The sequence below is a fragment of the Conger conger genome, chromosome 13 (assembly GCF_963514075.1).
Source record: "Conger conger chromosome 13, fConCon1.1, whole genome shotgun sequence".
Lineage (NCBI taxonomy): Eukaryota > Metazoa > Chordata > Actinopteri > Anguilliformes > Congridae > Conger > Conger conger.
The window spans coordinates 34706482-34721190 of record NC_083772.1 but is presented as its reverse complement, the minus strand read 5'-3'; the positions used below and the strand labels follow the sequence as shown (position 1 = coordinate 34721190).

General features: G+C 41.1%; 1 protein-coding gene across 5 annotated transcripts in view; it reads right to left on the bottom strand.

Moving 5' to 3' along the window:
- The window catches only part of LOC133107675 (neural cell adhesion molecule 1-like), a 209556-nt gene that overhangs the window by 24149 nt on the left and 170698 nt on the right, over nt 1-14709 (bottom strand). For all 5 annotated transcript variants that reach the window (XM_061216738.1, XM_061216739.1, XM_061216740.1 and 2 more), the window contains one exon: nt 13403-13531. In XM_061216738.1, coding sequence (XP_061072722.1) covers nt 13403-13531 — 129 coding nt within the window. The remainder of the gene's footprint in view (nt 1-13402; nt 13532-14709) is intronic.

The following is a 14709-nucleotide window of genomic DNA, read 5'->3' as shown; positions in this document are numbered from 1 at the left end:
AATTAGTTTGTTTGGAGCTATAGTCAGAGCTTGACCAGACATCACTAAAAATACAGGAGGGATAAACATTATGACTTATCATATCAAAAATAGAAATCATGCAATGTGGTGGTGAGGGACGTCACTTGGACAGAGATTCATCATTTCATGGGATAATGTCAAAAATATTGTAAAAAAAACATTTGCGTGGTAGATTTGGTGTTAATAATGGAAAATAACGAAGGTTAATTTGGGTGACGAAAACACCCGGTACGGAGGGCGAGTCCAACCTTTCCGTTGAGTCCAACCATTTGCTTTGTCTGCAACGTATTTTATTTATTTAATGCAAAGGGCTTGTTTTTGCCAATTTTATGCTCGCGCATTTTATGGCTTCTCAAAACAAGGATGCAGAATGAAAACTCGAAACACAGCCTGAGGCTATGCAGTTTACTGCATGTTTAAATTTGTTTTATTATGGGATGGAGGGAGCTGTGTAAGATGTAATAAGTCTTTCTTGTATCCCCCATGGTTCCAGAGACACAGCCTGAATACTTCAATAATTGTTCAGCTGCACAATGAATGCGGGAGATGTATGTAGTAGTCAAAGCAAGTGGTTGGCCGAGGGACATTTTATAATACAAAAAGTCTGAAACTGAAAATGTGTTTTTATTTGATGTTATGATTAAATGAGTTCAGATGTAAAAAATACAGGTGATAAAAAGACTTGAAGCTGTGTTCTCCAGTGAAACAACTGGTATTAAGAACAGGCCCTGATCTATTCTGAAAAGTTTCCCTTGCGTGAATCTGACCAATTGGAACATAGAGTTTACCTTCTGCTCACCAGCGTGGAGGGCACCATCAGCACCATGCAAGCCATGACAAAGTCACATGATACGCACGCACATGATTGGTTGAAAGGAAAGTGGAGGAGGTCACATGGAAGATACAAAAAAATTTAATGACATAAACCATGAGCAGGAAAACAAAAATAACAAGAGTTAAAGAGTAAAATTATATAAATACACACAACGGGACGAAAGCAATACAACATTAAAATTACGGACAACATTAAAATACAAATTAAACACAGTGACACTGACACAGCATTTCCTCTGGCTGAGATTCAGATTATTGCAGACGCCATCTTGTTTTTGAGAGTAAAATGGTGCAGCTAAAGCTTGTTTTTTCAGTGGGGAGTTAAACCCTCTTACATTTCAAGACAAGATATAAACCGAGGAAACTCTGTCGTAATTTCAGTCAACAAACACAGCACATCAGATTGTGACATATGCATAAAAACCAGAACATGGCATGAAAAAAACATTCATGTACAAAAAATCCCAGTGAGAGATGAACAAGGGTTTGCTGTAAGTAATAAGTGTGATTCACTCAAAGTGCCTTGATATCGTAATAGCCCATTTAAGTATGCTTCATATAGCTTTAGCAACTTTCTGCAAAATAAAATGTATTACAATACATTACTGTAGGTCAATAAAAACTATTTTGCCAATTTAAAGAACTATACAAAATGTAATTTCTTTTAATAGCATAACGCTCTTCTGAAATGCCATTGCAATAAAATGCAGTGTGTCTTTATCATGTAGCCAGCACTGGGCAGAACTTGACTTTTTTTCCCTACTGTGCATGTCTGGGGTGCGGTCTATGGTGGTTGATTTGAGCAGCAGATTGATCAATCTCCAATTGCCAAGTGGAAACAATCTAGAATAATACCACCAAGTAAGTAAGCATTACTTTTTGTTTATTAAAATAAAGTCCTTGTCGCTGAAAACCAATAGAGGAACACATTTCGTTTTTTACATGCCATATTTTTTACAAGCCATAATGCAACACACACACACACACACACCCACACACACACAAATACTCATGAATGATTCCTGTTACATTAAGTAGTGAATACAAAACACTCTTATTTGACTCAAGGGATGGCCCAGTCATACTCCAGCCCACTAACTTTCTAAGGACAAAAGATACAGTAAATATGAAGAAAAACAATAGCTTTACATAATAAATATACCTTTACATATAAATATACCCACAAATATCAAAAAAGAGTTTTGCACATTTTTTGCATTGCACCTAGTAAACAAGACACACACATACAAATATAAATGCTACACTTTAAGCAGTAAAAGCAATACCGATGAGGTTGGTAATGTGTTGATTTGTAAATTCACTCAGCATTCTTAAGGCTCTCCACCTCATCACAGAAATCAACCCTGTTGCCCAACCCCTCATGATGCCTGCCCTGCCTTCGCCAGTGTAAAAGCACCAGTTCAGTCAACACTGGTCAAATAAACAAAGAAACAGGCAAATAAAAGAGCAGGATTCAGCTCGATCGCTCGTGGCAGATACCCAAGGCCCACTCCTGTCACGTTGGCGGGTGTTTTATTTATATTTGTATGTTGAGAGGCGTGTGTGCTTTTAAAGCTTCCCTGTGAAAAACGGAGCTCTCGGGAGAACCAAGGAAGTGACACTGGGGGGGGAGGGGGGGGGGGGGGGGTTAGCATTAGCCTCCGGGCTCAGAGCTGTCACACCCTTCCATTACGGTAATGGGAAGTTCCCGCACTCGTGTGTCAGTGAGTAAAACTAAAAGGAGCTGGCTGTAAAATGAAGTGCCTGGTCAGGGCGCAGTGTTATTTTCTAAATTGAAATCCAGCGACTCCCACTCCCCCCCCCCCCCCACAGCCTCACCCATGCCGTCAAGACGTCAAGACGTGATGAAATGCGTCCCTCTAGCCCAGCTCAACAGCTACTGTACACCCAGACCTGAGCACTGCATTAAACACACAGTACAACCTCATAGCCCACAGACGGGCCCACTGAAACGGGTATGAAACCAGAATTACAATGTGCAATTATGCCTTATCAAGCCCCTCTGATGAATCACTGATGGCCAGTGAAAAACCCCGGGACGAATCCTCAGTCTCATGATTTCCTAAATGCAGTTTATTTACAATAGCTGGTCACCAATAAATACTACTCAATCTCTGCCGGTTCAAACACAAACAAGCTATTATATTACATACGTTTAATTAGTTAAGCACTGAATTCACAACACATCAATTGATTAACCTTTGAAAAATTCAGAAAAAGACACATTTTCTATAAACATTTTAGCACCATTTTGGCAGCGTAGCATGCCATTTCAAACTCACTCTGTTTCACAAATGAGAGTGAAAACCTCTGATTTAGAGGACCGGTGGGTTGGAAAAAACAAGAACGAGACAATAACATGAACCCTACTAGGTTTTAAATGAAAAACAGCGTGTCGGAAAAATGTTTCAAACAAAACAATATTCTGTCACTGTCGTGGTCACTCACTATGGGGCAGGACAGAGAGCTTACTGTACACCAGGGGGAGCCAGTGAGCTGCACGGTGTGTCACACACAGGCCTTAGTGTCCCCAGCCTGTGGTCTGAAATGTAGCCAAACATAACCTGCAGCGCATCTCAGAGAAACACAACACATCTTTCAAAACATTTATCTGTAACTCTGAGCTTCCCTCCAAGTGAAAATGGAAAGATTTCCATCTCTGTAGCACGCTTAGCCGTTATCCGTGCGTGGGCATATCAGAGGCTGGCTGGATTACTAGGCTGAGGGGGGTCCAGTAGCCTACTTATGTTGCAGTACGTGCTGTGTTTCTCTTCAACAAACATCTGCTGCAATGGCCGACTTCTATGGTAAAACCTAGCCACTGGAGACTAAAATGGAAACATCCCACTTAGATTTGACTGATAAAACACAACCTCGAGTATTGAAATGGGTCTCTGTCATGTTGTGATGGTGTGTCGGGTTGGACCAGACATCTGAAAGATGTGGCATATGGAGTGCACATAGTACACACAAGGCTTCATAAATCATTAATCGCAGTATGCGACAACTGTTTTTCGAAAGATATAACTAATTATTTAAACAACAAGAGATATTAAACATCATAGAAATGTATTAATTGTGATCATACAATCGATAACAATATGTAAACAACATGTTTTTGACATTCAAGCATTGAAAGATATCCTACTTTAAATTTATGGCTATTATTACTGCAACGTTATTAAACCTAGCTGGCTAGTTTGTCACCGTCAGCCAAGCACAAAAATACTCCTGGGTCTTTGTGAGGCTATAATGTCAGCTAGCAAGGACATGAGCTTTATGTGACAATCTGATAACCATGCGCTAACAGAGTGCTGAAAAAGACAATACTTTTAAAAAAGTACTAGAAAACTAGAAACGGACAAGCTTGTGAAGTTTTGAGGCAGTGAGTGACTGATTTATTGCATGGTGTTTGGCAGCTATAAAGACTGTTGCTCTAAAGTGTGAGGCAGGCAGTACTGGGCTCAGAGTCCAGTCTGCAGAGCTTACCATCATGTTGAAAATGGAGGGAGAATTCTCCACTCTCATAACACCCTCACAAGCTTGCCACAACCACTACGGCATACTAAAGGACTTTAAAAAAAAAAAGCTGAGAGAAATCCAGTGTTATTATTTCTGATAAGTAATAGTTCAGGGAAACCGGAGAAACGGCAGGTAGCAGTGCCGTATTGATCGCCCAGACCCACGGTGAGTGAGAGAGACAGAGCAGATCGGGTCTCTCCTGTGTGAGTCATTTACACGGTGACTCATTGTTACTAAAAAAGCACTGCAGTTTCTTATCGTGACTTAGGGGACAAAAGTGGTTTCCCTCTACAACAGTCATCACACATACTGTGTGTGTAAGCAGGAATCACACCGAACCGCACTCGTTCCTATGCAGTTTTTGATAACTACCTATGAACTGGAAACAATTATCCTGATTTCAATGTAAATACTTGCCTGAAACTATCCGATAAAGAGCATACGTACTGAAGGAAATGAATGGCTGTTTATTAATTTTAAAAATCAGAGTATATCAGACACCAGTAAGATATATTCTTGTTTAAAAAAACAGGACGTATTAAAATCACATCTAACCCCATTACTGCAAAGGGTAAATATGGTTTCTCTCATTCACAACCCGTAACCCGTGTGAAGTGCTAATATTGGAAAACCTTCTCTGCCTCCTTTGAGACGCGGGTTGGCATTAAATTAGCACTGTGACAGCAGCAGTAGCAGCACACTCTCCGACTCTCACAGGGAGGTGGCAGAGCAGAGGCAGTGAGAGTCGGTGTCTCAACCCAGCGCTAATATTTATAGCGCAGGTCCACCTGGAGAGTCCCCTCATGCGCTAATCTGATAAGCCAGACCCATCCTTAGAGCCAATTTGTGATATGACTGCTGCTATGGTAACTGCGGGAGTGGGAGGGGACAAGCCGTTAGGAGCGGCACACCGGGATTGCGAGGGTAAGGTAGCAGCAGGTTGGGGAACTTGGCGGTGGGGTGGGGGTGGGGGAGCAACTGTCGAGTAAGAACATTCGTCTGGAGCGGAGCCACGGAAAAGACACGTTTGTAAGCTGGTTTATTTTCGTCCTGCGGAAAAACAAAAGCAGTCTCCAGTCAAGCGGGGGTGGGGGGGGGAGAGACGCCTTTGTGAACGTCTCTCAAGTTTTAGCCGGAAACGGCGCATGTGCCGACGAGGCAGGCTTGGTTTCAAAGCTGCGGCTGCTTCACCGTAAAACAAACGTTATGGTCTTGGAATGAGACTTAAGATCTGAATTTTTTTCTCTCTTAAGTGTCAAATATCATCTTGTTTCAAGTTACCGTTTGCTTGATAAGTGAAATCCTCTTATTCCATTGACAAATCTTGAAATAAGATTTCCTTGAGAAGTGAATTTTTCTTATTCCTTTGCCGAATCTTGAAATGAGTCAAACTGTCTCGGCACTATTTCTGGCAATTTCTATTAATTAGCGAGGAGATATAAAGGCAAAAATATTTTCAGTCTCAATATAGGATGAAAATGCACTGTGGTGTCTACTGACGCAGTTTCCCTGTGCAGAGGGACGAGGCTGTCTGTGTCGGTGACAGATTGCACAGAGCTCTTCATCCTGAGTGGGTACCTGTGCGTCAGCGCGACACCAGGCAAATAAAGGCGGGCAGAGGAAGGTAAATATCAGCTGGCTGGGGCCATTTTAAAGCCGCGCGTTGTGTACGCGTTGGAATGGACGAAATGTCAGAGCGCACCAGTAGCGTGACATCATGGCACGGTGTTGACACAGCGGGAAACGTTGCTGGGCGACAGGGAGTGGCAGGAGACGAGGTCAGCGCCACGCTCCGGTCACGTGACCGCGGAGAGAGCGTTTTCCACGTCCCGGTGGGAGAGGACCCGCTGCGCGCGAGGCTGACATGACACGAAATGACAAGGCCCTCACATCCCTCCCGACAGATGACAACGGTACGCGGCCGTGTCAGAGCACGTGTCGCGCAGGGCTTTGTCCTGAACCGCACGCTTCCAAGCTCTGTGTACGTGTCTTGAAGTCCAAACGAAAGTACGGCAGCATGGAGCAAGGATAGAGTACTACTCTTAACTCTTAGCCGACTCCTTTTAACCAAAATTTGAGTATGCATTCATGCTATCTGATAATTCCTTGCAAGAAATTCTTCCAGTGGATTTCCACTGCAGTGACAGACACCAGCAAACTACCTCTCTGGAGGCCTTCTTACAAGTGTCATTTTGGTGTTCACATGTTCACAAATTGAAAAGAAAAGCTTGCAACACAATACAATTTCTGTTTCCATCCATATTTTGTTGCTGCAGCAATCTTAACAGTGATGCTATCTTCGACTGGCATGACAGAGTGAGATATCATCAGATCACTCCACCATTCGCCATGACAGCAGAGCATTGTGATGTCATTGTGACAAGCTCAGTTCTGCATCACTAAGAGAGGAGCTCCGTTGCTACGTATCAACCCCTAAGCCCTTTGGACACTGAGCCTATTGGGCTGTCAATCACCCTTTCTCTCTGATGTTAGGGTGAGGGGAGCGATTCTGGGGATACAAAGGCAAAAATAATGGGGGTGTGTGTCAACGCGAGGGCTCGGAGACAGTGAAAATATGAGGGCTAACGAAAGACAGGTCTGAGCGCTTCCAGCTTGCGGTTCTGTGGCTGCATCAGGTACTGCCTGGATGATGGATGGGCCTTCAGGAGGGTGTTGACACAAAGGCCCTCCTGCAGTGAGCTAATACAGAGAACAGACTTTCAGGAAAAAAAGCTGTCCGCTTGCTAAGTGCTCTTCTGCGTCCACTGCTTCTCCTGAAAGCGGTCCCCCGTCAGTACTGAAATCCCAGCTTAACACTTTAAGTCATGGAATTTTCTAAATACACTGCTGTTCAAAAGTTTGGGGTCACCTTGTCCTTTTCTGCTTTTTTCTGATTGACATGAGGGACTACATATAGAAAGTGCCGTAATTACTACATGGTGAAGCCAAAATACCATTTAATAAAAGCTCTGAGTCTGCGCTTTGACCACGTAGGAATTTTTCGATTAAAAACAGAAAATAAATTATTAAATCAGAAAAAGCTGAAAAAGATAAGGTGACCCCAAACTTTTGAACGGTAGTGTACACTCCAAAAAAAAAAACCTCTCCCTGGTGTAACATCCAGCTATGACCAGGGTGAAATTACCAGCTGTTTCAAAACATTGCTTGAACTGGTCAAACCTAGTTGTGTATGGAGCTGGTCTGAGCTGGTAGACCAGCTACCAGCAGTTTCAAAACCTAGCCTGAGCTGTTTGTTTTTCAGCAGGGCTTCCCCCATTGTTCATTAAGGGAATGTTCATTCTCCTATGGCTGACCCTTCACGTAGTCAAAGTTGTTCTGTGCCAGATTACAGTACTTCTGAGTATGCCTGTTTGGGATGGGACCAACTGATCAGGCCTAAATATTATAAATATTATATTCATCAAATTTAAAACAAACAAAAGACATATAGTAAAACCAGTCATAAAAAAACAAAACAAAAAAAAAAACAACCAAAGTTGGAAGACAAACAATTAACTGCCTTCAAAAGTTCTGCAGGATTGACCGTTCAGCTCATTAACCGTCAACCTGTCCACCTAATGCTTCAGCCAATCTGATGCGCTGGAATTCATTCAAATCTGGATTAGCAGACGTGTTAAAAAGTCTTCACTCTGCCCAGAATTTCTAAAAACGGAAAGATGGATACGTTAACACACTGTTTAAATATGCTGAATGTCTCAATAAATCTCGAGAGGCAAATGTGACATTTCATTAAGCACAAAGCCATTTATCACTTCTCAAAGCCGATTTGCTTCACTCAACACTACCTGTACAGTGCCGTACTGTATATATCACAAAAATTAGATGAGAAAGCTTTTTATTTGAATCTTTTTCCTGGCTTTAGGGGAGTTACTTTTTAAAGTTATTATAAGAAGGTGCATGCTACAGCTTAATGATAATCTTATGAATATTATTATTATTTTCAGAGTTAAGGAAACTACAAATCTTCTGTAAAACCTGTCAAATTAGTAAGCGAGGGCTACAACTTTCTTAAGCTATGATGTTTGTTTAACTTATACTGTAGACTTTTTGACACAGAAACTGCTTCTGGATATTCAGGGTTATCAACACCTTCAATGCTTATCCATCACCCCTACATTTCAGAACTTGCACATGCACAAAATGCAAAGCTGTCCCCGATTTTCCGTCCATTAAACATTATATAAAGCAATGGAAGGCTTTTTAATTTGCCTGCATAAGTCACAAGGTTGAGTTGTTAACATCACTCTATACCGCAACCCACAATCTTGCGCTGATTACCTCGAGACAGCGGGAATGATGTCTAATGAATACTGACTCAATGTTTTTAGTGTTCATGTCAGCCTCCGCTTTTTTCAGCAATTACCCCTCGCACCAATATACCGCTGAACAAAACAGATGCCATTTTGTTCTTTCAGAAGCGAAAAAGGCATTGACAAAAGACGCACATTTAAAAAATGTAAGCATTCATTCAGCCAGAGATTCAGCCTTGGCAATGCTTGACAGCTGGGAATGTTCTTTTCATCTTCAGGGAGAAAGGGTCTTTTTAACCATAATTACTGCAAGTAAATACTGTCAAGAGCGAGATTAAAATGTAATATGTAATCTAGTAACAATATGGTTTTCAACAGATTTAGATTGAACAGAACTTATGCGGTAGAATTGAGTTTAATTAGTAACATCATGAAGGGCATATTTATTTTAAACCAAGTTATTTTAGTAGCAGTAACTACTGTAAATAAAATACTCATACCTATCTAAAATGCCAAGTACAAATGTTTTTAATTGTACTGTATGGTGGTTGCAAAAAATGTAATGCTCTTCATTAGGAATACGATGTTACATATGAGACATACATATCTTATTAACATGTTTGCTGGATATCTGTGTGTATATCAAAGTGTGTATGTGTACTTGTGTTTGTGTACATACAAGTACCAGCTTCAATATGATATTACGTATGAGTCATCATAATGTCTATTCATCGGCTACAGAAACGAATACAATGCCTCCGATTAAGTTTGCTCATCTGCTAATCACAATTTCAAAACCATAATGATGGCTACATCAATGACAGCTGATTTATATCAGTCTTGACCAGGTGATTCGATAAATACCAAGCTGAAATTCATACTCTATTCTTCAGGCTAAATTCATACTCTATTCTTCAGGCTAAATTCATACTCTATTCTTCAGGCCAAATTCATAACAGTCATCATACATAGTCTCGGCTAGGTGGCAGGGCAGCGGTTGGTTTTTCCACAACAAGGGCGAGAGTTGGACCACGGAGGGAAGGGGAGGAAGGAGAGGGGTGGCGACACGCGGAGAAGGAACTCTTCCTCACGGACGGCCTGTCAGGCCACAGTACGACACTCATCCTTCACTGGGATCCGGACGCACAGCACTGTACAAAAGTCTCAGGCAAAAAATCTGTCACAGGAAGATGCTTTAAAAAAAAAAAAAATGGAAAGAAACATTTCTACATCGCGAAAATGTACTACGAAGAGCAGTGAGCCAATAAAAACTAAATCAAATCAATATTTGTTGTGACCGCCTTTCGCCTATAAAACTACATCTATTCTCTTAGGTGCACTGTCCTGCAGTTTTATAAGAAAATCAGCCAGTCGGATGTTCCAAATATACTGGAGAACTCCCCACAGTTCTTCTGCAGACTTAAAGGCTGTCTCGCCTGTTGCTGGCTCTCTGGGGTAATCCCAGACAGTCTTAATCAATTTTTTTATGCATTACTGAATATGTTATTGTATTTAATGAAGTATACATTTCGCTAACATTGCATTTTTCTTTTGTACTGACTAATGCAGAAAACCCAAAAAACATTGAATTTACTTAAAAATAAAAAAAACTATGGTGTCGAAGACTTTTGCACAGTTCTGTAGCTCATAACAAACCTTTCTCCGTGTAAATGTGGAACATCCCATCTAGAGAGGGCAAAGTGCAAAAAACAGGAAATACCAAGTAAGCCTAGAGGTGCTTCACACACAACGCATGTTAAAACCCCATTCTGTGACTCCCGCTAGCTCTCTGGGAAAATGCACTTAACTTCTAAAACATTTCTTAAATGGTTGGCATCTTGTGCGATTATGGAAATCGATCATTTAAGTCTTCTTTTCAGTCGTCTGTTCAAATCTTTCACTTCTCTTCAGCTTCCCCCCCCCCCACAGACTTCTCTTCCATTTAGATTTCAGCAGCTGCCATTCAGGTTTAAACTTCTTCTGCTGAGATTTCAACTGATTCTGAGCTGTTTAAACTTTAAAATTGCTATCAGAAAATGTTTCGAAAGATGTATCAGTTCTCTGAATGGTTTCAACAGAAGAACTGTTTTCCCCACTGAGGGGATTATGGGTAACAACAAGAGAAAATATTAATTGGTTCAGAGTCATTCGCTGAATTTTGCTGCTGTCAAAACAAAGAAACTAAATAACGACAACAAGAATGCACAAATTAGATGCTTCTGAATACAGCAACCCTAATTATTATGATCCTTATCTATTCATGATGTTGGCAATGGGTGACTTGCAATGGTTATTTTTCAGAGAAACAAATTTTTATTCCCAATTTTCTTGTCTCATCAAATTTCAAAAGTCATATTTGATTATGTCAGGAGGAGCGTGGTGAGGTACCAGGCTAGCCCCAGGGATGGTCAGTTTTCAGTACTAAAGGCGGTGGACTGAATATTAAATGCATGGTGTTTTGAGCAAAAAGTGCTCTAATATAGAGTAGAGTCATATTAATCCACAATATGTCTCGGGTTCAGGGAGCTATGGAATCATATTGGTAAAGCTCATTCGCTCTTGTATAATCATGGCAAACATGCTTTGGGAAATTCAAATGTCTAAAAAGGGATGTTGAAAACGAACAAAAGAAAACCCACACAGGGGATGGGGGAGACTTACTTGTAAAAGAATAGCCTGCTCCAGTGTAAAAAGAGACACAGAAAACAAAGGAATAACGATGAAATGATTAGTGAAAACAGAAAGGCAATGTGGGGCACAAAATAAAATAAAATAAAATGGAATGAATGGGTTCAAGGGGGGACAATGTACACAAGCAGATTAAGAGTTACAAGGACGACAAGGTCTACACAAAACAACGGCCACTACACAAAGCAAAAACAATGGCCACTACTCAAAGCAATTAGTCTTTTTGTACACAATCTCTTTGTATTCAAATACTGAAGACAATAGGATAGATACAATTATCAATTTGCTTCATATTTGTGTGTATGTGTGCACACATACAAGTACCTGCTTCAATAGTGAGCACTGTCTGAAAATACCTCATTTGCCTCCAATGAGGGCCTGGCTCCACGGTTGGGCCACCCAATCACAATCTTGGCCCACCCTGGAGATTTGCATATTAACTCCATTGTCTCTTTGCAATATATTGAATCCCCTATATAATTCAGTCATACACACGTACAGAACCGTAGTACGATTTAAAATACATTATGCACTTGATCTTTATGATTGATGATGGGGACCTATATCTAATTTATAGGTAAAGCAAAACATTGGTAACGTTATGAACTAGGTAACGTTATGAATTAGCAAACATTCAGTGACTGGAATCAGCAGGCTGTTGCTAACGTAAAATAAATAAAATAAAAAATGATAACCTTTTTTGTGTTTGTCTTTTATAGCCTACATTTTTAGTTAATCTTAAAAACAAACTTTTAATGTTAATGTCAAACCATCAATTGTTTTGCCATTTTTAACAAGTTAAAAACAGTTTTTCACATTTAATTATTGCATAACATTCCAAAGTGCTGCTAAGATGTTATAATCTCTCATTAGCAATCCCCAAAGGGTGGGTGATGAGATTTAAAACCGGCAAATGTCTCCCTGACATGAATATAAAAAGCATGTTTTTTTTCTTTGCAATTTTAATGACAATGCTCCTTTGAGATGAGTCTGTTGAAAAGACACAATAAATTATACAGCTTCATAATTAAAATGTCAAAAAGAGAAGTAATAGCTTGTTTTTCAATAAGTCGCATAAATTATAGCTGGTTTTTTTAGGACATCAGCTGCGGAAATAACAGAAATCTGCCCTTCAAAGGAGGAAAAAAAGAAAAACTAAGTTTCCTGTGCAGGCAGGACTACAGAACTGCCTTGGCCAAGTGCTCCATTGCACTACTATATCACAGTAATTACCCTCAAAGCCTCCCACGGCACCACAATAAACTATGTGCTTTCATAGCAAATTCTGGAAGATCCAGGGAAGTGTGCTTTAAACGCGAACCCCGCTTGCGTAAACGACATACAAAGGAGAAGCAAGAACAAATGAACCCCTCAGAGATCACAACCCCACAGCGGCTACAAGTGTGCCATTTCACATGCTAAAGGCTGCACAGTGAGAATCCACTAATCAAAGTCGTGTGATTTCAGTGCCGCCATTCCTCCCAGGATTCCAAAAGAAGGCCCTTGTGTAAAAGCATAGCATGTTTATTTTTGGTTACTTGCTCTGCTCGGCAATGATTTTTCCTGCAGACACAACAGCATCCTGTCAATCACTCAAAATCCAGCCAATCCAGAGGCACGCTGACGGTCTACCCTCCAATACGTCCAGTCAGAGGGAAACTATTAGCGCTGATTCGTGACCGGAGGTGGAAAGTCCAGGGGTCACAAAGTAAAGGTCCTGCCATGTGTTTCTTCTGACCAGCTGATTTCACGAACTAGTTCCACCTCCCAGCAGAGGAACTGTGTTACAGTAAGTAAACTAGCAAATTTACTATGATTGGCGGGAAACACCGGGAATAACTTTTACTTTCTGAACCTGGACTTCCCACCTCTGCTCAAGACCGAGGAGAACAAGACACGGTTCCAACACAAAGAAGGAAGCATTACCACCAGCAGGAGCTGAGCAGGTAGCCATCTTGGACTGAGTCTGCGCTTCCAGCCTAGCAGCTCTGGCTCTGGGGGAAGGGGGGCAGGGGGATCGGTGCGACGGAGGGCTCTGTACTTACGGACGGGCTCGGTCTTGAACGTGGCCAGTTCGCTGCTCTCGCCCTCGCCCTTGCCGTTGATGGCGGACATCTTGACCTCGTACTTGGTGTTGGGCTTCAGACCCACGACGATGATCTGGCTCAAACCGCCTGGGGAAAAGAGACGCGTCACACCATTCTGCTTTCACACTCACGGCAGAGAGAAAGGACAGAGAGACAGGTGTGTAGAGACACGGAAAGATCAGCTGATGGATAAACAATGATGATAAATGACTGCGTAAAGAGTTTGAAAGACAGGGTTATAGATACACAAACAGAAACATACCTACACCTTGCCCTTCCCCAGAGACAAGGAAAATTACTATGAAATTAGAACTGACATAAAGTAGAAAATGCTCTTGTTGACATTGTCAACATAGCTCCAGACTTCTCATTGCATTCCGGAGAATAAATCGGGAACCCATTTTAACACATTTCCTTTACTTACAGGAAGCTACAGCTAAAAAATGGCATGAGCTTTCACTGTTTGCTTTTCATTAAAACAAAATTCACATCTTTCAACACTAGCACACTGAATCATTCGTCACAGAAGCATTATTGAGGACAAATCTAAATTCAAGGATGGGCAGGATTCTTTTGGGGACACGCAAGGCAGTGTGTGGAACGTTGTGCATTACAATCTCTTCATCTGCTCTGAACCATTTGAAGAGTAGGTTTATTTGGATTTATTTTCTAAATTCTAAGTCAGTGTTCATAGAACTCCATTGCTTTCAATTTCCTGTAGTGATAGAAAAGCAATAGAATGTTCAGTTGTGATTATTATATCGACAATTGAATGTTCAGCAGTAGCTGTTACATCAGCATTAGAATGTTCAGTACCAATTATTATATCAGCATTTAAATGTTCAGTAGTGATTATAAATTAGCATTCGAATGTTCAGTAGTGATTATTACATCAGCTTTAAATGTTCCATAGTGATTATTACATCAGCTTTAAATGTTCAGTAGTGATTATTACATCAGTATTAATCGCATATTTGAGATCTCACACACACCAGACCAGGAGAATCTCAGGCTATCAGCAACTCTCAACCCCGCTATTTAGCAGAGGCACGGCAGACCTTATTGGGAGTTAGTTTTCCATCCGTCTGAAATGAAAAGTGGGCTGAGGTTACTGTGGGGGTGGGGGGGTGGGGGCTGCACCTGCAGAATAAGCCCACGTTCATCGATAGGGTTCTTCTGGTCATTACCCGAAAAATCCCTGCGGCCTATCGACTCTGTGGCTTTCACACCAGGTCGTTTGCAACTGTTCTCAGGAAAATAAAATG